The sequence below is a fragment of the Siphateles boraxobius genome, unplaced genomic scaffold (assembly GCF_051911475.1).
Source record: "Siphateles boraxobius isolate OS27281-9 unplaced genomic scaffold, OSU_SipBor_1 130, whole genome shotgun sequence".
In the NCBI taxonomy this organism is placed as follows: domain Eukaryota; kingdom Metazoa; phylum Chordata; class Actinopteri; order Cypriniformes; family Leuciscidae; genus Siphateles; species Siphateles boraxobius.
In genome coordinates, this window is record NW_027508734.1 from 25,899,161 (window position 1) to 25,925,000 (window position 25,840).

Genomic DNA, 25,840 nt, shown 5'->3' on the forward strand with positions numbered 1-25,840 from the left:
TAATTTAGCTGTCAATCATATAATAATCAGCATGCCTGTAGGAAACACACACACTTTCACATGCACCTGGTCATCTTCATCTCACCAACAGTGATGTAAGACAGAAACTACTGATGACCTTAGAACAGTGTATACCTGTGCACACATGCCTGAAAACAGACTGCACTGAAGTTTAGAGTGGCCATACACCGATCACCTGAGGCTCAGACATCTATCACACCTTCACTACAGACTAGAGGAAACACCTCCAACCCCTACAGGCAACACACACACGCACGCACGCACACACACACACTTACCGTTGAAACAAGAGCTCAAATTAGTATATTGGTCCCCATAATAGCTCTGAGAGTATAAGAAATATACAAGAATGATACACAAGACAAAGTTTGATCCAAACGTCTTAAACCACATCTCAGATTCAAAAACGAATTTAAACCAGGAAATTTAAAAAAGTTTCAAGGGCACTACATTTGTTTTCTTTTTTTTGGCACAGATCACGTGAGCTCATTTTTACAAAAGACCAGATTTTCTTACTTGGACTTCTAGTCAATAAACCAAATACCAAACCATTCTGAAACGTGTACAGTTTTAAATTAAACTTCTCCCTCAAATGCTGATATAGTCATTTATAATATAAAACAAACAAACAAACAAACAAAAACAAAAAAGCATTTAATAAAATCTGAGCAAAGTAAAGGCATTTTCACTGCTCTCTGATTTTGGATTCCAATGTTATTATGGGTAACACTTCTATTACAGTATTTCATAAAAAAATCTATTAATTAACCATTAAAAAAAGTATCTAATAGCTGAAATATCCATTATTTAATAAGTTAAATAAGTTATTTATATTGATAGTGACTATGAGTAACTATCTGAATGCACAGTTAAATTATCACTTTTAATAATTCTTTTTATAAATTGCTACCAATGTACAAATAAAATTTCATACAAAAAAGACTGAATAACCATGTACTGATTGATAAACCAGCTTTGTACTTTATTTCTATCATAACTAGTGCTTTGCACACACAATGCTTTCAGAAAAGCAGTGGGGCTTGTGGCACTCTGGAAAAGAATACAGAAAAAAAACACAATGAAAGAAAGATTATATATACACATATATATTTATATACCAACCTCACAGCATTTACTCAGCAAGAACACAGTATTTGGCAACCAATGACAACTCAAAAACTTCAAAAGTATAAAACACATTTAAGCATCTTCATCAAATACTATAATATCTTCTACATTAACACTGATGACATAGAAAAGCATACAAAACAAAAAGAAAGCTGCTAAACTTCAACAGTCATCCCTTTTTCATTCATCCTTCATTCATTTAGAGGACATCAGAGTGTTTTTCCTCCTTCACTCGTTAAAAGATGTTAGAGTGCATTCCTCCCGACACTGGCAGCATTTCAGACATAGGCAGGCATTATTGAAAGGTTAAGAGAATTATGTGACGCAAGGGGTGTAAGTTCTCCTGGGAGCTCAGTAAAAGCAGCCTATTGACACTACTTGGCTTGGGAGAGAAACATCTTATGCGCGCGCGCACACACACACACACACACACACACACACACACACACACACACACACACACACACACACACACACACACAAATTCAGTCACACAGAAATAAAACCACCTACACGATTACATACACATGTGCCTGCCTTGTACCTACATGCACCTATATAGACAAACATCATTGACAAAGTCAGTCTAAAACATTATCTTTACCTTCTCCCTACAAACATTCAGAAGGACACGCAAGCAAACATTCAAACACACTTGGGGCAAATTCAAATTCATTTAGTAATTCATACTAAATCCCTAGACAATACGCCAGGTAAAAGGCAACAGCACGCATATGACACCAGTTAATGATGTCATCACACCTCCATAATCTCATCCTTTTTTACCGACTTTCTTCCTCAAAAGATGGCACGCACGCACGCACGCACGCACGCACGCACGCACGCACGCACGCACGCACGCACGCACGCACGCACGCACACACGCACACACACACACACACACACACACACACACAGAGAAGTGAACTGTGTATACTGTGTACATCTATATAATGTCTGTCCAAAAAAACCTTCAGAAGATATATGGAGAACTGAAGTAAAACACATACATTTATGGATATACGTATATTTATGGATAGGTATTATATGCTACTACTGATATGCGTCTATGAATGGTCATTGTAACACTACGGACTCTGTTAAAGTGATAGTAAACGATACTGATGGAAATAGGAAATAAAATGTCCCGTCCAGATGTCACCCTGTATACACCCCGGTATCCATCCTTATATACTTCTGTCCATACAAGTGGACCTCATTGTGGTGTGTGTGAAGGTGAATGTTGGTCTTCAGCCAAAGGTGGGCCAGAAAGGAGAAACTGAACAGGTGTGTGTTGTACTGTTTTTTTTCATCTGTGATCTCCATCATGGCCTCTATCTCCTAACATCCACCCATAACATTCTTTCTCTCCATTTCTCTCCCTCTTGTACTAACATCTTACATCCTAGAAGGAAAGAAAAAGTAAAAGTAAGTTTTGAGAATGTATTCTTTACTGTATGTAAAGCACTTTTACACTCAATGAAGCACTTTTCAATCACAAAATTGGAAGATTGAACATCATCAGATCTGTTTGATCATGATAAATGGCTAACAATCCTTAAAGGTGCCCTAAGCGATGTCACACGTTTTTTAGGCCGAAACATTTTTTGTCACATACAGCATACTTTTCCTCACTATCCAATAGCTGCCTGTCTCCTGAACACACTGTAAAAAAACTGTCTCTGTAGACAGCCCAGGCTCCACAAATAGCAACAAAAACAAACTGGTCCGATCTGGACCACGAAACATAACTAACTGTTCCAGCCAATAACCAACAAGAATGATTTGGGGGTGGGGGTTGGGGGGTTAGTGCGGGGATGGGACGAGGAGGAGGGAGGATCGAGCTAGCCTCCGCGTTGTTTGACAATACCCTGAAGGTCAACAAGAAGTGACAACACCCAACATCGCTTAGAGCACCTTTAAGGCTGCTTTCAATTATTTTAATACCAATCTCTACATAAAAGAAAACATAAGATGTCAAAAAAAACACAGTAATTCAACTTTACCTCCAGAGAAGTGACTCGACGCGGTTGATGATGTCAGAGAGGTCAAAGGGAAGGGGCATGTCAGGATCGTCATTAGTCCAATAGGGGCGGTCGACAGGTGTTTCCTCAGGGGGCAAGGTCTGTGCCAGGCTGGATTGGCATCTGTTGGGACAGAAAAGGAATTCAAAAACTTGATAATTTGATAGATATAATATAAAAACAAAAACTAACTAAATAAATGTAATATTTATTATATTTTTACATTGAAGTTAAAAAGTTTAGGCTCAGTGAGATTCTTCAGTTTCAAATAAATGCGGTTCTTTTGAACTTTGTATTAATCAAAATTGTACCCCAGGTTTCCACAAAAATATTAAGCAGCACAACAGTTTTTAACACTGATATACATGAGAATTACTTCCTGAGCACTAAAACAGCATAGAAACAGCATAGATTTCTGAAAAATCAAGTGACAATGAAGACAACTTTGTCCCCAGAAATAAATTACATTTTAAAATATACTGAAATAGAAAGCAGTTATTTTAAAATCTAATAATAAAAATAAAAAAGACAAATTACAAACTGTAAAAAATATTACTGACGCCAAACTTTTTTAACTGTAGATTATACAATGACAAACTCTTAATTGACTCGAAAACACCCCTAGGCTATACTGTGTGTGCTTTCCAACAGGTGCGTGAATAGTTAATTTCGCCTTAAACACACAAAGACGTGTGTGTTTGTCTAGGGGCAGTCCACACACTCATTTCCTGATTCCTTTACAACACACAATAAGCTGCAATGACACGTTTATATACAAAAGCAAAGGACTGTGTAGATTGTGTGTGTGTGTGTGTGTGTGTGTGTGGTATGGCATCATCCCCTTGCTCCTCCTCTGAAGGAAGCCTTAGGAATGCACTTCTGCAACCCTACAAGAGTAAGCAGTGTAAATCACCTTCTAAACACACCTGGCCAGTGCTGATTAATATCTCAATCATGTACACCTGGGTACACCAGGTGAAGCCTGAGGCTTTTATTCCAAAGTAACTTTGATGTTGCAGCATTTAATTTTGTCACCTAATTAATATTCAGTGTGGTTTTTCACTAGAATATGATAACATAGCTTCTCATAAATATGAATAAACTGTGTGTGTTTCTGTGTTTGTGTGTGTGTGTTTCTATGTGTTTGTGTGTGTGTGTGTGTGTGTGTGTGTGTGTGTGTGTGTGTGTGTGTGTGTGTGTGTGTGTGTGTGTGTGTGTGTGTGTGTGTGTGTGTGTGTGTGTGTGTGTGTGTTAGTAAAAATGAGTTAATGCATTAGATGTTTTATTGACCACCAAATCTGCATATTAGAATGATTTGAAAATTCAGCTGTCCCAGGAATACATTATTTATATTTTAAAATATATTATAAAAATAAATTAAAATATTCAACTATTACATTGTAATAATTCCACAATAGTAGGAACAAGGCAGACCCACATCAAGATGTTGGGTCTGGGAACACACAATTGGCAGGGCTCAATCCGATGGGCTGGATAAACGGTTGTCTTTCAATCTCCCTCTGCACGCAATAGGACAGCGCTACAACCAACCAGAGCAACGAAGAAGGTGGTGTCGTCAGAGCGACGGACTTCAGTGCCGTTCTTTTCTCAAAGAAAAGCATAACTCCAAGTCTTCCAGTTGTGGCCAATGCCGATTTGAAAGACCGCTGTTCGCCAGCAGCAGCAGTCATCTTCTTTGTTTTCAAGTAGCAGGGAATTCACGCGGAACCGTCGCAACTCTGCAGTCATTATGTTAAGCCCGCCCACCGGCTCTAAACACGATGTGATTGGTCTGACTAGAGTTTGTTTTTTCCAGCTCGCAAGCCAACGGAGAGTTGCTATACAACCCTGGCTGCAAATTACATTTGCTGCTGCTAGGGTGCGTCTAGATTCCTAGTTTACTTTTACTGTAGCCTACTTTTGACCAAAAAAAAAAAAAAATTTCATTTGAAAAAATCTTGAAAAATTATGAGCCAAAATTAGAAAAAAGAATATCATAGAGACTTGGGGTGGGTGGATTCTTTAGACTTTGGAGCCAGTAAGCAACTACCATAGCAACTTCATAGCAACACCTTGGCAACCACACACAACAACCTAGCATTGTGGTGGAGAGGTTTGCATGGGAAAGCATCACTCAAAATTGCTTCAAATAACGTTTAAAAAAAATCAGTTTAGCATCATTAGTGGCGTGACAGACTTGCATGAATAATCACTATCCTCACAAATACACAAAGTTCTGGCACAAACACTTGTCTCAAGCAATCATAGCCTATAATAAACACTCATGTTCATCCACTCAAAGACTGCAGCGGTGCCCAGAGGAGGCCACTGTTATGGATGAGTCTGTGCTGTCCCGTGGTCAGAGGACAGCCCCTCTCTGACACTATTTGTGGTTATATATTTTGTAAGGGCCACTTAATGGTAGAGTGGCTCTCATGTTAAGTGCTGTCTGTCCAACTGCACCAGCAACATGAGAGGCTGCATTACACGCCGAGGGTGGAATTAGCATATAGCGCTTCGATATATCATCCTCATACTGCATCAGGGCTTGACAATAACATCCGTTAACATGCGCTAAGTACCCTAATGTAGCACATCAGTTCATAAATAATATGAGAGCTCGTTCTATACACGCATGCGTGTGTGTTTAAACTCCCTCATCATTTACTGGATTATTGGAAGAGACAGAGAAGAGGTAACTGAAGTAAATAGACTGTGGTGAAAGAGACCACAATGGAATGAATGCTAGCCATGAAGATCCACTCAAACATACACACTTAAAAAGATTGTTTGCACAAAAACAAAAAATTTTGGGATCATTGACTCACTCTTATGTTGTTTCTAACTTGTGAATGACAGGTAGAACACAATTGGAGAAGTTTAGCAGAATGCCAAAAGCTGTTATACAATAAACAATACTTTTACAGAATTTAAAGGCTGTATAAATTAACATACACTATACCGTTCAAAAGTGTGGGGGCAGTATTTATTTAATGAATACACGTTTAGAAAGGGCACATTAAATTGATCAAAATGGTATGTAAAGACTGCGTAAAAATAGCACAACTGTTTTCAACTGTGATAAGAAATGTTTCTTGAGCCCCAAATCAACATATTAGAATGATCTCTTTTACATGCGATAAAAGTGAAAGGTGACCTGGAACTGTCAAGCTCCAAAAAGAACAGTAGAACATAAGGATTAGAACATTTTCGTTAATTTTTCGAAAATTGTGGTGTCATATAACAGTTTTGTGTATAGAAGAGACCAAAATTGTATTAATTACTCCCAAAATATCTTACTTGACAGCCATGGTCACCATTTACTTTCATTGTAAGGAGAACAGCAGCTTGGACTTTAATTAAAACACCTCCTTTTGTGTTCTACAAATAATAATAATAATACTAATGATAATAACAATAACAACAACAACAACAACAACAATAAAGTCATAAGAGTTTTGAACAAAAAAAAAGTGAGTAAATCAGGATGGGATTTTCCCTTTTACATGGCACAGCATCATCTGTGGTGAGAATAAATCAATTCAGACAGATGTTAAGCAACCTCTCAAAATATAGACCTTTTTAATTTCATAATGTTGAATCCCCCCATCTGCAGTCAAAGTATGTCTGTTGCCTGGTAAACCCTACATTATGGGGACAAAATTTCCCCACAAAGATGGCAATATCCGAAATCATTGTTGTGACATGTTTTGGTCCCCATGAGGAAAACTGCTTATAAATCTTTTTTGAAAATATAAAATAGCAGAAAGTTTTCTGTGATGGGTATAGGGCTAGTGTTAGTGTAAAGAGAAAGAATAAACAGTTTGTACAGAATAAAGATCATTATGTCTATGGAAAGTCCCCATAAAACATGGAAACACAACGTGTATGTGTATGTGTGTGTGTGTGTGTGTGTGTGTGTATACTATTGGAAGTATATTTGGAAGTGTATGCTAACCATCCATACAGATTAACCTCTGCGAGATGCAGTCTACCTTTCCCATCTGACCCACGCTCAGGAGAGATTGACGTTACAATCACTCATTTCAATTTGCTCTGAAACCCTATAACCCTACAGCCAGGCCTGCTGGAATAGTAAGCTAATGTGGAGGGAAGGAGATCTATCACCTCTGTTCTTCTGGGGGGTGGCTCACATACTCCCACCCGACACATTCGGTGCACTTGAACTTCGACTTGGTCTGTGAACAATGCAACGCATACACGCACACCTGGCCTCCCAGATGAAACTAACCACTTTAGCTAAAGTGAGTGTTAATTATGGACAGGCAAGCAGTCAATAAAAGGTTAATGCAGAAGGCAGTGGATAAATTCCTTTAAGCATTGCATCACTAGGCCATATCTGGGCAGCACGCAACGCTCTCTGTGTGTCTGATCAATACATTTTACTGTAATGTTCTCCCCATCGATTTCCCTCGGTCTCTGTATCCTCCTCCAACTGAGATAAACTAGAGGAGAGGGGGAGTGAAAAGCAAGAGGGAACTGATAAATGAAATGATTAAAACCTCTTTTTAGTTGGACTTTCCCTCTCTTTGACATATCGCTGTGGTTTATAGCACGGGGATGGACTTCACCTCCAAGGTCGTACATTACCTGCCCCCCTCTCTTAAAGGGAGTAAAATGCCCTTATTAGACAACATCAGAGCTTCTGCCCGCCACCATTACGCTGATAGATGCAGGGCTAAAATGCTGGGTACACGGACAGGAGACAATGCTAATTGCATTAGCCCACCAGGAGATCATTTACAACCGTACAGCTACAAATGGGCTGTTTGATTAGGACATTATGGTGAGGTTAGCCTGTGTGCTATCCTGTATCTGCATTCGATAAGCACTTTTTGTTCATATTTCATGATTTATTTTTCCTTTTCAGATTTCTTTGTTCTCATTTGACGTGCACAGGTGCGAAGGGTGTATGTGGGTCGACACACAGGTGTGAGGTTTTATGATTTTTGGCAGTGATTGGCCCCGTTCAGAAGATACCATCAAATGAGTCATGCAAAAACAAGTGAGCCGATCATAAATCACAATTTGGCTCTAAAGCTCATGCGAGCAATCACATCTCCAATATAAGAGTACGAAACAAGTACACTGATTACATCTTCCACAGATTCTCCAGATAATCCCATTTAAAACTATAAAAAAGTTATAAAAATTAAATAAAAAAAATATTCAAAAAAAATATATTTTTTTAATTTTTTTATTGTTTCTGAACTGAAATGGAGTTGATCTAAACTGGATGTAAATGGACATTATTTGTCAATGAGTTTTAGGAACAGCAATGATTCAGTTTCATTGATTTTCTGTCAGAAAACAAGTGTCCATCCTCAGATCATTTGTGAATCCGTGCAGAACTATAACTAGAATAATAATACAAAAAATGTTAACTGAAAAAAAAAAAAATTAAAACTAACCTTACAAGGAAAAACTGAAACTAAAGTACTTTTTCAAACTAACATACTTTTCATGACTATAAAATAAAAACCCTAAAATAAAATAAACAGAAAAGTGAAAAATGAAATTCAAAATGAAAAACTACTAATATGGACAAACCCAACAGTTAGTTTACAATTTATATATAAACGTTAAATTTAAACCCAACGGTTGAGTTTGTCCATATTTGACCCAAACATGGGTTGAAAGTAAGTATGTAAGTAAGTACGTACCAAAGTAACTAAGTAACTAACTAACTAACTAAATATTTAGTAAACATATCTATGTAGATGGGTGACTGTCTGGGTAAATGATTGGCATGTGATCATTTTAAAAACCTCAGGCAAATAAAACTAATAAAACTAGCATCGGATCTACTATTTCCATCAATAAATGGCTATAAAAAAAAAACAGAACAAAGTTAGGGTTTCCCCCCTTTTTTTCTTTATTTTGCCATGAGTGTAAGTGGTTTGGGAGTCAATGAGCGGAGCTATATTTGAGTGGAAGGCAATGAGTCCACCAGAGGCAGGAGGCCTTTTGCGTCTGTATTCCAACAGCTCACAGCAGACCACATGAAACGAGCTCTCCCAAGCTCTAGTATAGGACACACAGACACCACAAGAGAGAATAGGGAGAGACCCCGCCAGCACACCTTTACTCAGACGGGCTCATTTGATGTGGTGAGATTGGGTGTCTGGGTCCTAACCCAACCAGATGACATGAAAAACACACACAGCGGTTGCCTCTAAACGGCTCTCATAATTGGGGTAATAAAAAAGGGCTGAAGTCTTAAGCTGATTGCAGAGGAGGCCACTGCTGTCTCTGAACTCTCAAAACCAGGTGGACGTCTATTAGCCTGTTAACACCGTAACAAATTATTCCACACGCCCCTCCGATCGCCCCCCTCAGGCCTCATGAAAGAACGCAGCCAGATGTCAACACTAGCACCAGTTTACAGCACACGACACTACACACGAAGACAGGTAGTAATAAGGAGAAGTGTGTAAAGGTTTGAAGTTGTTTGACAGTCAGTTCAGTAAAATGACATTTGAATGAAGCTGAACGGGTCTCAGTGATCCCCTTCGGACGTTTTTCCACCTGGACTGCGGTCCCTTTGGATATCATCTAAGCAAAAACAAATAGTGTTGCAGGAACTTGTGCCCTGACACGTCCAACCTACTGAGGTGACAGCCTGCCACTTACAACATTGTGATATTCTGGGCCAAACTAATTAGTAGGTTTAAAACGACACTAGGGGTTTTTCACTCTGATGGTGTTTATTTACATGTCGGAATGAAATATGGAGAGGTTAGGAGAAGGAAAGGGCTATATATGTGCATGTGTGTGTGTGTGTGTGTGTGTGTGTGTGTGTGTGTGTGTGAGAGAGAGAGAGAGAGAGAGAGAGAGAGATAGAGAGAGAGAGAGAGAGAGAGAGAGAGAGAGAGAGAGAGAGAGAGAGAGAGAGAGAGAGAGAGAGAGAGAGAGAGAGAGAGAGAGAGAGAGAGAGAGAGAGAGAGAGAGAAGTGCCTAAGGGAGAGGAGGTTATGAGGTTCTGACTGTTTGCAGTTTTTCACAGGGGAATGTTTGAGGGCCAATAAATCTTTGAGTGATCAGGAAGTGGATAACAGCGAGGCTGGGAACACTAACACTGCGTTTAATATGTTAAATGTCTGCCACATCAATGCCATGAAAACTGACAAATGCACCAGTAAAACAATCAGTTTTGTGGATACATGAAAGAACACACCTGTTTGTCTATGTCTCCTGGACACTAACACAACATACACCCACTTAGACCATCACCGAGAGGAAAGAAATGTGACAAATTGGCCTGTTCTGACAGATAAACTGCAATTTTAGTGGTCTACACTTTACCGCATTCTAATGGCCATGGGACATCTATAGGTCCTATGTTATAAAAAAACAACAACTGAAGACTGAAGTAATGATCCTGAAAATTCAGCTTTGCCACCACAAGCATAAATGACATTTTACAATATATTGAAATGGAAAAGCTTTGGTGACAATTTTTTTTTAAAACATTACAACATTTTACTCATCCCAAACTTTTTAACAGTGATGTATGACAATGAACAATAGTATATTTATAAATCAACATGAACAAAAATAATAATAATAATAATACATAAAATGTTTTCATCGTTAGTTCATGATTCTGCATTAGAAAAGCTACTATATTACTAAAATGAACGCACAACATAACTAAGCAGAATCAATTGTGAAAAGCATCCTAATAATGAGTTTGAAAACATAGGCAAGTGCAAATACAGAAAATAAAACCGGTGAGTACAATTACAACGGATGACGTAAAATGATTGGATTGAATAATGGATTACATGATTGATATAATTGATAATTGTAATAATTTCAATTACAATAATTGATGATTACAATGGAGGTAAAAGTGGCACTAGCCATGTATGATTCTATTCACACATTAATTCATGTCATCTCATTATAAGAAATTGAGCCATGCTCTATCATAAATGCCAGTGTTAATGCCACTGTTTTACAACACGTTTTATTGACACATATCACTAATATTTCCCTTCCGGAAACTCAGAGTACAGGAAAGGCTGGTCTCAGTTACTAAGAAATAGTTACAAGAGAGCCGCAGGTGCTAACTGTCATGTTCTCACGAATGACAGCTGTGAAATAGCACATTCTACCTGTAAAAATGACACCATTACAAAGTGACAGATAATAAAAAAGGAATTCATTCAAATATGAGCAGCATTCTTGCAATGCATTATCTACAGATAATAAGAATGAAATTTAAAAAAACAGAAGATCAATTTAAAGAGAACATCCACCAGGTGTTTAGAGTCCTGAATCACCTGCTCCTCCTGCTGTGTGAATAGCGTTTTTACAGCCTTTTAAGTAAATAGTGTAATTAAAAGTGTGGCATTTAAAAGCCTGTGAACTGCCAACAATTTGTTGAAGGAAGCGTTCAGGCCTCGCAGGCCCTTGGGGCACTGCAACTAGCAGGTATAGCAGAATCACAGACATGGGTAATGGGTGGAGGAAGTGTGTGTGTGTGTGTGTGTGTGTGTGTGTGTGTGTGTGTGTGTGTGTGTGTGTGTGTGTGTGTGTGTGTGTGTGTGTGTGTGTGTGTGTGTTTGTTTGTGTGTAAGAGAGGGAGAAAGGGAAAAAATTGGAGCAAATTACATGACAAATTTTCTGTGTGCATGCATGTGAGTGTTTGTTTAAGAGAATGTGTGCTAGCTATAAGGAGGAGGTGATGTGTGCGTGTGTTAACGGTAATGAAGCATTGCAGTGAAAGTGATAGGTAAACACATGCTTGACAGAATCAAACAGGTTATCTTTGTAGTAAATGGAATAGATATTTCCCATCCATTGATATTAAGTAATTTGCTGTGTAATGTACCCAGCCCTTTGTCTACACTGACTGAGCTTTACTAGCGTCAACACGCAAACGAAAAGCCACAATGAGGGTTTACAGAAGCCTTTGTGTTTTTGCAGTGGCCTTGTATCTTAAGGACTAACACAGACATTGAGACTAAAGAGCACATTAACAATTGAATTGGAGAAGGTTCTTAAAGAGGACAATGGGAATGTTCCAGTTCAAACAAAAGTTTCTATGAAGCACAATAGCAGGATAAACGTGAGATTTGACTCAGTTTCCAGTAAAATTCTTGTAATGCAATACAGCAGTAACAAATACAAAGAAAATGTGGACAAACTTATGTTCATCATTATTTAAAGAGGTCATAACAAACAAGTTTCCCTTTTCTTTTTCCCATCGAGGTCCACTTATAATATTATTATCATAACTCTTTTTAATGACCATTTTCACCCATCTCTGACCCTGAGAATTAAATGTGCAACTTTATTACATATATAAAACGTTTTGTAAATACACTGCCGTTCAAAAGTTTGGGATTGATACGATTTTTAATGTTTTTAAAAGAAGTCTATTTTTGCTCACAAAGGCTGCATTTATTTGATTATAAACACACACACACACACACACACACACACACACACACACACACACACACACACACACACACACACACACACACACACACACACACACACACACACACACACACACACACACACACACACAAAAAAAAATACCTGTAATATTGTGAAATTTATTTTAAAATTTAAAATAACTGTTTTCTATTTGAATATTGTAATTTATTCCTGCGATGCAAAGCTGAATTTTCAGCATCATTACTCCAATCTTCAGTGTCAGATGCTCTTTCAGAAATCATTCTAATATGCTGATTTGCTGCTCAAGAAACATTTATAATTATCAATGTGGAAAACAGACTCAAAAAAATTTACAAAAATTAAAATTTTAAATTAAATTTAACAAATTAGATTTTGTTGGAAAAATGTAACCCAATTTCGTGGAAAGGTTTTCCTTAAAGCTGCAGTAGGGAGTTTTGAGAAAATGTTGACTTAGCCTGAAAATTTGAACAAGCACAACTTACAGGTCCAACCCCCTTGCTCTCTGCTGCGCTACAGCTCCTCCCTCCACAGCTCCTCCCCCACAGCGGAGCCTGCCGTGAACGTGCAGGCTAGTAAGCAGGACCACCGATGACGGCGGATTATAAATGTTATGGAACATTCACTATTAGGGACGAAACATTAACAATATGCTTTACATTGACTATGGCCTGCCCATACTTTGACTACAAACTTGGTCCTCAAACCATTATGTATTTTGCAATACATGTAACTTTATAATGTTGCACTTTTTCTATAAGTTATACATAGCTGGTAAGATAACGTTAAAGGATTAGTTCACTTTTAAAAAAAAACTTTTGCTGATAATTTACTCACCCCCATGTCATCCAAGATGTCCATGTCTTTCTTTCTTCAGTCGAAAAGAAATTAAGGTTTTTGATGAAAACATTCCAGGCTTTTTCTCCATATAATGGACTTCAATGGGACACAAACGTTTCAAGGACCAAATGACAGTTTCAGTGCAGCTTCAAAGGGCTTTAAACAATACCAGACGATGAATAAGGGTCTTATCTAGCGAAACGATCGGTCATTTCAAAAATAAATAAAGAAGTTAAAATTTTAAAAGCACAAATGCTCGCCTTGCTCTGTTCTGTGATGCACGTTGGTGATCCTGTTCGAACTCGTTCATCAAAATGAACAAATCTTTTTTCGAGTCATTTCGTTCGTTGAATGAACGAAATGACTCCGGAAGAGACTCGTTCAAAATGAACAAATCTTTTTTCGAGTCATTTCGTTCGTTGAATAATGTTACGAAATAATGCGACGTGCATGTAACTTTATTGATGTCATCTGGCATTTTGTAATGTTTACATTACACTCAAAAAACACAAATGAAATTATACAGTAGGCCTAGGCTATGGGCTATTTACTTGTAATTTAGCTGCAATCATGTAAAAATGTTATAAGCCATCAAACACTGTAGGCTACTTTATTATTATAAAGTGCAGAGGCCGTGAGTTCAGATACGCTCTGCGTGAGTGGTATTTACGACAGTAACATTAAATACAAGTACTCTACAGCGACTCTAGGGGTCGCTGTTTGACAAAACATGCATAGTGTCTTGCATAGTGTGCCTTTAATTAAAATGACACATGTGTGATGAGTGAACGATCAACAATCAAGAGCATACAATAAGTGTGCACTCTCTCTTTACCATCAGTTACCGTCAGTAATATGCTCCTCATTTTACTTTCTTTGCTATTGCCATATCCGACCAAACTACAAACTTCCCAGCGATGTCTGTGAAAAAGGGATGTTCGCTCGACAAGTTTGCGCATCAGTGCCACTGCACGTTCAATCCACTCCACTTTTCGCTTACCAGCTTGTGCACAGCAGCTATAAAGATGTAAATATTTGATTTGTTTAGCATTCTATTAATTCCATACATTTACTTCATAGATATTCTTCACTGATATATCCAATCTGCTCTCTGTTGTCTGCGTTTCTTTGTCAAAAGAACTGTGGTATTGGTTGTTGGTATCAGAGGATTTTAATGAGTACACGAGCGCAGTATAAGGCCCGATACAGATACTGGTATCGGTGCGTCCCTAATCACTTTCCTCTTAGCATAGCGGCATTATGTCACAGTAATATTTTTTTTCTAATTCAAAGAAACAGCAAGGGTCCCCCCAACTCATTCTTTTATTCCAATGGTGGTTTCTTAATTTTGGACAAAGTTGAAGTTATGAAAATTGTTGTCATAGTACACTGAACAATTTTATATTAAAAGCTCAAGCAAAATTTGATTCCTCATGATGTGACCTTTACATTTTTGCAAGTATAATTGAGCTTTGCTGTGTTTAGCAGCAGTAATTGTTTCCTCTGCTTCATGCGATTCCCATTAAAGCTGCATAAACCACACTGTAATCTCTCTGAACCTCGGTAGATAGCTGTGTTCACCCACAGAGCTCAGCTACGGGGGACGGTGAAATGACCGGCTTAAGGGGTTAACTGCTGATCTGGAAACAGCAGGGTGGATCGCTAAAGGGGCTCAGTTGTCAGACTCACAGACCCTCAGCTGGCCTGAGGCCAGTGTCTGAAAGCAAGCAAGCATGAGCCAGACAGCCAAGTCAATCTGAGAGATTACATTATTCACAACTGTTTAGCCTCTGCTCCCCTGGAACGAAACCACTAACACAAAGTACAGAAAGTTATCATTTGTGTCGCTCTGAAGTCTAAAGGCTGTGTGCGAATGAGAAAATGGAGTGACGGGGCAAAAACCGTCCGGAGAAGAGGACGAAGAGGAGCCGGGAGATATAAAAGAGAGAGGGTCAGTCTCTCAAGGGACTCCCAACGTACTGAGTACAACATCAACATGTCACCATCCATTCCGACTCATTCCTGTAAATCTGAGGACCCTGCAGACTCTTCAGGCCTAATGACTCCTGACTCACTCCGTCCACCTCCAGCCAGTCACCGCACATGGCTAGAACAGACAGAAAATCATTCAGCAGCTTGCCTGAATGAATATTTGATGGGGAGAGAGTATGTTTGCCCATGGTGAATAAGAACACAGTATGTGTGTGTATTATTTGTGTGTCTGCATGGTTCTTGCCTTTTATACAGCTATTTCAAGGAAAATTCGGAGAGATTTTTTGCTTCTCATAGCTGATAAACATCTTCCAAAGTAACAGTTCATCCGCTGTTAGCATCAATCAGTGCTTCTATAAAGGTCAACGGACAAATTTACCATTTACCACAACAGTTAACTAACCTCAACCAACCAAAATCTTTATTTAACCTGGTGCCAAATCATTTTCCCTTCCAAGAATTTATAACTGATATGTTCAGAGCATCTGTTCGTTGTGGCATCTGGCACAGAGAGTGAGTCATATCTGCAGCGTTAGCCATTTTACGTCATGAGTGATGTTCGTGTGCTTAGCGTCTTACCTTTAATTGAGCTCTTTAGCCAAGCTTTGGCTGCCTGCCATTATACACACTACAAAACACAGTTCCTCTGAAAAACAAACACATGGAATACAATATGTTGTCTGTCAAAAAAAAGTTTCCGATTCAATTAATCCTCAACCGGTTTGCCATTTCAGAGCAAGGCATGTGAAGATTGTATGTCCTCTCCCACGGTATTATTTGTTGCTCTGACACTTTTTCATCATTATCAAGCATCATTATCGAACAAACCCAAAATACCAGGTGAGCCTTTGATGAGGATGGTTCACTTAATTAAAAACGAACAGGTTACAACATCACGCTCCCTCCCCTTTTGTAGTTTAATAAAAGTGCGAGCTGCGTGCCAAATTTCTCTCCAATGAAGTGGTTTGGAGGTGCAGAAACGAGCAGAGAATCCTAGTGACAGAATTACTGCTACCACCATTGACCACATTTACATACAACTGTCTTGTCCAGAGTTCAAAGTTGATTCAGTCAAGCCATTTTGAGAGATTGCTTCATATATGTTAAAACAGACATCTGAATTACAGTCTATTAACAGATTTAACTCTACAAACCCACACCCAACCCAACATAATGATCTTAAATTAAACTGGCAAAAGAATCATCTGAGAATCATAACGCAAATCATTTTCAACAAAAGCTAAACCCTTGTCTACACAGGTTTACAAAAGAATCAAATTACTTTTGTTAACATTGTGGCTCACCTGCTTTTGTTTGGTTCTAATCTAGCAGATCCTACTTTAGCATTTGCATCCTGTTCAACCGGATGCTGAACTCCCTCAAAAGGCAGGGAGTGATTTATGATGATTAGTTTCTTATGTCGTAAGGTATGAATTGCTGTTAAAGGATGTGTGGTATATGTACAAAGGTACAAGTACATTCTACCATAAGAGTAAAAAAGCCATTTAATGTTAGAAACAGCTAGCAGGATTAGCGCAGAGTAAAGAGTGTCCCCTTCAGGTGGATAACACAGCCCTGGCTCCACCTGTGCATGTGTGGATAGAACACATATTAGGGATGCATGATATGCTGGTACAATACCAAAATTAGGCCTTTATATTTTTTAGGCTATGTACACTGCAAAGAGTGTAAGAGATGAGATGTGTAAATAAGAGATGTGTATCTCATCTGTCATTTCATATCTCTCATCGTACGTCATTAACAACAAATTCTTCAGTTCAGTTCCGTATATACTGCATAGAATTTTTGTAAATGCGGTTGTCATTAACTGCATTGTTTTGAAGTTAATTAGGTTGTAGAATGCAGTCACTCATGTAAATTACTGAACTGTGTGTGTACAGAACAGCATTAAGCGCTAAAAGGTGAACTGACAACCAAATGTATCTGTATATTGTATTGTACTGGTCAATGTTGGATGTACATTGTAATTTCATATTATGTATGCTCAATTCCCATATTTTTACATTAAATGACCTTTGCCATAACTTAATTCTCAGATGTTAATTTTATAAAAAAACACTAATATTTAATAACACTGTTAAATGTAATGTTTAGCAAATCTCTAACTGAATATCTATTTTTCAGACTACATAATAATGTTTTGGTGAGTAATTTCACTTGCAGCATTTAAAAATGAATGATTTTAGTGTTTTTGTTTATTTATTTATTTATTTAGAGATAATAGTATAGAATTTTACAGTCACCATGAAATAAAATTTGAATTTTTTTATTGAATATTGTATTGCTAATTATCAACAATGTATCTGTGCACATACATGCATACATACTACATATATGTTTAAATGCATGTGCCCTTTATTGAAAAAACCTTAACTTACAACATACCCCCCCCCCCCCCCCCCCCATAAAATGTCCTCTCTGATAACGTGTGCATGGTCATGAGTTACATTAGCAAACGATCCCAGTATCCAACGATCCATTCAATTCCTGATAGACAAAATCCTGTCCTAAACTACAGTTTATCTCATTTGAGATAATAACTAAGTATCTCAGATATACAATGATCAGAGGTATTCCCTATCATAATAGGGAAGAAAAGACAGTCAGGATTTATGTTTCAAGCCTACTTTAATGTTGACCCAAAAAAAAAAAAAAAAAACATAATAGATATTTGCTAAACTTTTAATAAGGGAGCATCCTTGATGGATATTGTCACTAAAGAGGAAACGATACAAGCCAATGTCAATAGCCAACCGTATGCTGCAAAAAGCATTAACAAGCTGCGTTTCAAATGTCTCCAAGTGTCAATACTTATGAGAAATATTGCTTTAGGAAGTAACCTAATGTGGAACATCTCAAGATACAAAAAGTAAACAGATCACAAAAATATGCCCATGCTAATATCAACTAACTCACTCGATGAGGCTATACTTAGTTTTGTGGTTAACCTGAAGGAAAGGAGTTGCATAGAGAATGCTGGAGGGCAACCTTGGGGAAGAGCACATGATGTGGGTGGCACCCTGTGGCATCTTGCCCCATGGTCCTCTCCTGCGGGGAAACTACCTTTCCACCCCACACATCACTCACGCCTCAAATACAGCACACGCAGCTAACCAAACCCCATGACACCTGGGAGTACATTGTCTGATCGCTGTTCACAGCACTGAACAGATACAAATGGTTTATCCATGTAGCTCCGTGGACCCTGGTACCACTCTCGGTCTCTCTGGCATTCACCTGACAGGGCTGAGCGACAGGCGTGCAAATCAGCAGAGGCTGGATTTAATGCTCTAAAAAGCAAACAGGCCACTGCTACCATCTTACCTTTAATCAAAGAGAACGAGAGAGAGAAAGAGAGGCCAGGGTTATGCTCAAATCTCAGACTAGGGGAGCAACATGAACAACAGATGCTCTGACAAACCAAAACAGGAACAAGGAGTCAACACAAGGGAATCGCACACATTCTCTCTGATTGGGCCACTGATAGTCACTCTAGAGTCGAACAGGGGGTAAAAGGCAAGTTCATCTCAGTTCTCAGATGCTTTTTGAAAATAATAGGCAGCTGGTGTGAGGCCCCAACTGGCACTGCTAAATTATTCCAAGTGTAATACAATTTAGAGACTGTAAATTGAGAAACTAGTTAGCAGGAATGCCCCACATAGCAACTAAAGGATGTTAGTGTGTTGGATATATATATATTGGTACATTATCAGTTATATATGCGTCGATATTACAGATTTTATGATTTTTTGTATCTGTCAATATTGGATACAAAGTGTTCAATGTTGCAAATTTTATATAGTGCATGCTCATTTCTAAATGTTGCATCTAGATTACCTTTGCCATCACTAAACACTCACAATATGACATGCTATGAAAACTGTACTCATAGAAGTGTTTTAATTATGTATGGTGTTTCACTAAAATGATGAAGAAACTCACATTTATTAGATGTGAGGGCCAAACTGACTGCTAACTTATTTCAAATGTAATACAATTCATAGGCTGCAAACTGAGAAACTAGTCAGTGGGAACATCCCACCATAGCTACAACAGTCAGTCAGTGTATTTTATATGTCTCTGGGTAATTAATGTACCATATTTTGATTGTTATGGAATTTAAATCTGCTTTTATGAGTGTAATTTTCAGCCTACACACACCGGAGAACAGACTCAACAAGCTGTCGCTCTCCAATTTTGCCATGAACTTCCAACCCACATATTTCTAACTACCTACAGAAGATGGTGAAACCCTTTGAGTAACAATCTGAATTTGGAATATGATACTGTAAAAAAGAAAGTGTGGTGTACACAAACATGGAGGATGAGGAGGAGTACATAGAAGCAAGGAGAAAGCACACATATGGAATAAAATAAAACATACAGAAGTGAAATAAGAAGGGAAGAGAAGACAGGCACTGAAGAGGCGTTTCCGCTAAAGTCCTCCGGCATTGGTATGTTAATGCTGCCAGCTTCCTCTGCTTATCCTACACAGGATCTTGCTAAGGCATATCGCCTTCAGCAGAGCCTGGCATGAACCTGGCACCAACACCACCACACCATCTCTCTCTCTCTCTCTCTCTCTCTCTCTCTCTCTCTCTCTCTCTCTCTCTCTCTCTCTCTCTCTCTCTCTCTCTCTCTCTCTCTCTCTCTCTCTCTCTCGCTCTCTCTCGCTCTCTCTCGCTCTCTCTCGCTCTCTCTCGCTCTCTCTCGCTCTCGCTCTCTCTCTCACAGAGTCTGTCAGTCTATCTATCCCTTTCTAGCTCTTTAGTTGCATGTGTGCCACCCTGACACAGTTCAAGTCACACGTCTAGCCATTTGCTTGTGTGTTGTATGACCATACATCTTTGCCATGAAATACATCAATTGAGGCCCAAATTATAATTATTTTCAGTGGTAATACACAGCATGTCAGCATTGGTAGTCAGTTGAGCTTAAAGGGATAGTTCACCCCCACAAAAATGAATTGTCATAATTTACTTTCATCTTGATGGAAACCTGTATGACTTTTTTTCTTCTTCTGTGGAACATGAAAGAAGATATTTGAAGACATGTATTGGTGTTTTTTTTTAGTCAATGTCACCAAAATGGTTTGGTTACTAACATTCTTCAAAATATCATTGTTTGTGTTCAGCAGAAGTTAGTTAGTCATACATTAATGACATAAAGGTTAGTAAATGATAACACTATTTAATTTTTTGGGGGGGAACTTCCCCTTTAAAATGGCATTTCACCTATAAGGCTCTTTTGACCAAACTCTCCACTTGACATCAAATGAACATTAGTATAAGTTTTCATATTTTCTCAGAGTGTCTGTTTCTTCTTTCTGCGTTGCTTTTGAATGTAGAATCTATGCACACGGTTCAGTTTGGTGTGCTAAACACATGCTGGCACTATTAAATTATCTCCATATCAATGAGAAATAGTGTCAAGTCACAATGCCAAACCTTACAAACAATAAACAACCTCATATTGTGCTGCAATATGTGTCATTACTTTGTACTGAGAGACAAGTAAATATCATTTACAACATACCAAATGGTGAGAGAGAAAGAGACAAAGAGAGAGTGACATTCCTCCCCGCTTCATTTCAAACAAACATGTCCACCAGGAGAGGATTATATTGTCTAAGCTGTAGCTAATGCTGGATGCCGTATTCATTGTTTTTAATTGCTCTGTTGATCAGTGGCTTTCACCAAAACTCTGTATTAATTGTCCCACAATAGATCTGCTACAGTTTCTGACAAGCTGAATAAAATACCGAGCAGCACCTTGGGAGATTCAACACAGGCTTATGAAAAAGAGAAGACATGAAAATTAATGCATACTAAAGTTTAAAAAAAAAGCTTGTTTTTTGCCATATGATTAAGCATTATCAGATAAAAAGAGAGCTGTCTGAATATCAGCATGGCTGTGAATCAGCCATAGATAATCACAGTCATGTAGACTCAGAATAACAGCGCAATAGCAAGTGTGTTTTTACAACAGTTCTGTAAACTAGAAGTTAATATCGAGTAACATAAGTTTGGGATCGGCATACATTTTTTTTAAAATGTTTTTGAAAATCTTTTATGTTCATCAAAGGCTGCATTTCTTTGATCAAAACTACAGTAATACAGTAATATTGTGAAATAAAATAATTGTTTGGCATTGGTACTGCTCACTTTAATGCCTGGTTCAGATTACACAATTTTTTTTGTCTGTTACGATAGTCACTGTGTCAGATTAAGCGATTTTGACTCCTAAAATCTTGTCGTGTGGTGGACAAGAAACATGTCAGGCTACACGTTGCTTCCTGACCAGTCATCCCGTGCCGTCTTTAACGACGCGCGTGATGTCATTGAGAAGGCGAAACTAGTAGCGAGTGACTGCCGGAAACGAACGTAAACAAACAATGGATGAAGCGGTGAGTGTTGTATTGGCTGTCCTGTGTTCAGAATGGACACGTTCCTCGATTGCTCGAAGAGGACAGTATGGGCTGTCAATCCTCCAAAGAGAACTTGAGGTAAAATATTGTTTTCTTACGAACCTTTCCTCCATGTCATAACTCCACCTAGTAGCACCATCGTCTCTCTTTCGTTTCGCCATTTTTGAAAGTTGTGTATGGAAAAGCTTCTGTGCTCCTATTGGTCAACCTCATACATGTGACGGAACCCGTCTTGGACGACCGTTAAAAAATTTAAACATACTAGTCTTTTTGTCTTGATGTCGTGAAGCATCGCAGACGCGACGTAGGTTGTCGCCCACTATGACACACTATACAAGATGATAAGATCGAATCATGCGTCCCGACCCAAAATCGGGCTAAAATCGTGTAATCTGAACCAGGCATAAGTGTATCTGTGTTAGTTACTTCTCAGTCATTTACCCTCTGCAGAACAAAGCAAAGCAGTGAGAAGTGTAACAGCACTTCTCAATGACATTTGATGGGAAAACAAGACTGACACTTTTCTGTGCAAGTCTATACTATATAATGAACTCAACATCAAAACACCTTCTCTTTTATTAACAGGTTAAACCTTTCTACAATGTGCATTATACAAACTAAGCCATTTCTGTACATTCTGCAAAGGCTTATGAAATTTTAAACAGCCAATCAGATGGCATTTATTCTCTTTAATCTCCTGGAGGCAGCCAATGGGAAAAGAGCCTTGGGTGAGCCAGGCCCAGCAGGGATCCAGCCTGCGGCTGGTAACAATGCCTGTGCTAAACTAAACACTAAAACTCTCAAATTTATGCTTATCTCCCACTAAAACTTTCTGTTTTGTTTTCACATGGCCCATGAAGAGGGATCCAGAAAGCCTTGTTTTATTAAGCAATGAGCCTGCTGAATATCATTGTGTGAATGACCAAAATCATCTAACTTTAACTATTTTCAAACCGCTACAGAAGGCAAAACTACAATCCAACCTCCATGTGAAGCATATAACACAAATAACTGATGCAGAGTAGCATGTAACACGTTATTCTTATGGATTTACAACATCCATGAATATAAATAGAAAAAAAATATCTCAGTGTTGTTTGTTCATTGATTTGGACCCCACTTTCTTTCATTGTATAAAAAAAAAAAAAAAAAAAAAGATATATATATATATATATATATATATGTACACACACCTAAAGGATTATTAGGAACACCTGTTCAATTTCTCATTAATGCAATTATCTAAACAACCACATGGCAGTTGCTTCAATGCATTTAGGGGTGTGGTCCTGGTCAAGACAATCTCCTGAACTCCAAACTGAATGTCAGAATGGGAAAGAAAGGTGATTTAAGCAAATTTGAGCGTGGCATAGTTGTTGGTGCCAGACGGGCCGGTCTGAGTATTTCACAATCTGCTCAGTTACTGGGATTTTCACGCACAACCATTTTTAGCGTTTACAAAGAATGGTGTGAAAAGGGAGAAACATCCAGTATGCGGCAGTCCTGTGGGCGAAAATGCCTTGTTGATGCTGGAGGTCAGAGGAGAATGGGCCGACTGATTCAAGCTGATAGAAGAGCAACTTTGACTGAAATAACCACTCGTTACAACCAAGGTATGCAGCAAAGCATTTGTGAAGCCACAACACGCACAACCTTGAGGCGGATGGGCTACAACAGCAGAAGACCCCACCGGGTACCACTCATCTCCACTACAAATAGGACAAAGAGGCTACAATTTGCAAGAGCTCACCAAAATTGGACAGTTGAAGACTGGAAAAATGTTGCCTGGTCTGATGAGTCTCGATTTCTGTTAAGACATTAAGATGGTAGAGTCAGAATTTGGCGTAAACAGAATGAGAACATGGATCCATCATGCCTTGTTACCACTGTGCAGGCTGCTGGTCGTGGTGTAATGGTGTGGGGGATGTTTTCTTGCCACACTTTAGGCCAATTTGGCATCGTTTAAATGCCACGGCCTACCTGAGCATTGTTTCTGACCATGCCCATCCCTTTATGGCCACCATGTACCCATCCTCTTATGGCTACTTCCAGCAGGATACTGCACCATGTCACAAAGCTCGAATCATTTCAAATTGGTTTCTTGAACATGACAATGAGTTCACTGTAGAAAAATGGCCCCCACAGTCACCAGATCTCAACCCAATAGAGCATCTTTGGGATGTGGTGGAACGAGAGCTTCGTGCCCTGGATGTGCATCTCACAAAACTCCATCAACTGCAAGATGCTATCCTTTCAATATGGGCCAACATTTCTAAAGAATGCTTTCAGCACCTTGTTGAATCAATGCCACGTAGAATTTAGGCAGTTCTGAATGCGAAAGGGGGTCAAATACAGTATTAGTATGGTGTTATTAATTATCCTTTAGGTGAGTGTATATATATATATATATATATATATATATATATATATATATATATATATATATATATATATATATATATATTTTTTTTTTTTTGGGATTCCACAGAAGAAAGAAAGCCATGCAGGTTTGGAACAACATGAGGATGAGTAGATGACACATTTCTCATTTCGAGGTGAAATATCTGCAAGACATGAATTTATTTCATTAAATATCTGCAAGACAAAAAATATTATTTTATTTGTAAGGGACCGCATACAATATTTTATCTGCAAATAAGATGTGCATTTCTGAATCAAATCTGTTGGTCCGAGAACAACATTCCTGGCAAACATAGTGACTTTAACCAATAACTACCACTCAAATCTGACTTGTTTATATGAATAGTGTTCCAAGAACAACAAGGATGTTGACTGAGAAAACTACTTGGATAAAATCAGCAGGTGAAAGAAGAATGTACTTTAACAGCTTATTTGTATAACACACACACACACACACACACACACACACACACACACACACACACACACACACACACACACACACACACACACACACACACACACACACACACACACACACACACACACACACACACACACACACACACACACACAAAAATCTAAACTGAGATCAATAACGGCTCATACGTGGTCAATAAGAATGATCTTGTCCTGGTCTTCATTAGTAAAACACTTTGAATGGTAAAGATATTTCTAATCAATCTGCTATCAGTACTCAGAGATACGGGTTAAACACAGATAAACTCTCACTCAATTACTCTCTCCTTTATTCTTGTTCAGTTTATATTTATCATAATTTTCTATTTCCACACCCCCAGCAGTTTGTCTTTATTTCTGGCTTGTTCAATTTGAATTAGTTTCTAATTACTCTTCTCTTCTCTTCTCTTCTCTTCTCTTCTCTTCTCTTCTCTTCTCTTCTCTTCTCTTCTCTTCTCTTCTCTTCTCTTCTCTTCTCTTCTCTTCTCTTCTAAGCTGTGTGAATGTGTGTATGTGATGCTGACAGTTTGACAAGGCCCTTAGCCGCACAGTGGAGTGTGTAACAACAATCATTAGAGAACACCTAAAGCTTGGGAGCCCATTAAACCAGAGGAATAGGACAGACACACACACGCAGGCCTACCCACAAATTCAACTGCAAGAATAATGCATGCTCTTTACATACACTCACATCTCTAAGCATCCAAAAAATACACATACGCGCACACACACACCCACACACACACACACACACACACACACACACACACACACACGGAAGTCAATATCTCTGATTTCCCCTGTCAGCGCTGTGGCAGGCTGCCTTAAAGAGACATCAATCTGTGATGTCAGCACTTATCTAATGAAGCCTTTCAGATCGATGGGCACACTGCCCGCTAAACGCACTCCCACACACCCAAACATACCAGATGGATGCATTCTCTAATGAATGAACAGACGTAACCATTCCATCTCAATGCTCAATGATATCATCTTAATGACAGAGGTGGGGGGTGGTGGGGGGGTTGGTGTTTTGTGTGTTAATTATTATAAC

The 25,840-nt window shown here is 38.6% G+C and overlaps 1 protein-coding gene across 2 annotated transcripts in view; it reads right to left on the reverse strand.

The window, feature by feature from the left end:
* The window catches only part of fto (FTO alpha-ketoglutarate dependent dioxygenase), a 569,808-nt gene that overhangs the window by 425,030 nt on the left and 118,938 nt on the right, over positions 1-25,840 (reverse strand). Inside the window, exons 9-10 of one of the 2 annotated variants that reach the window (XR_013203652.1) lie at positions 3,156-3,296; positions 1,613-2,554 (exon numbers count right to left, since the gene is read on the reverse strand). Coding sequence is in view for 1 of the 2 variants with exons in the window: in XM_077228927.1 (XP_077085042.1) it covers positions 2,548-2,554; positions 3,156-3,296 (148 nt within the window). In the remaining variant the exon portion in view is untranslated. Of the gene's footprint in view, positions 1-979; positions 2,555-3,155; positions 3,297-25,840 lie in introns of those variants that run through there. The other variant, XM_077228927.1, reaches the window with a different exon arrangement.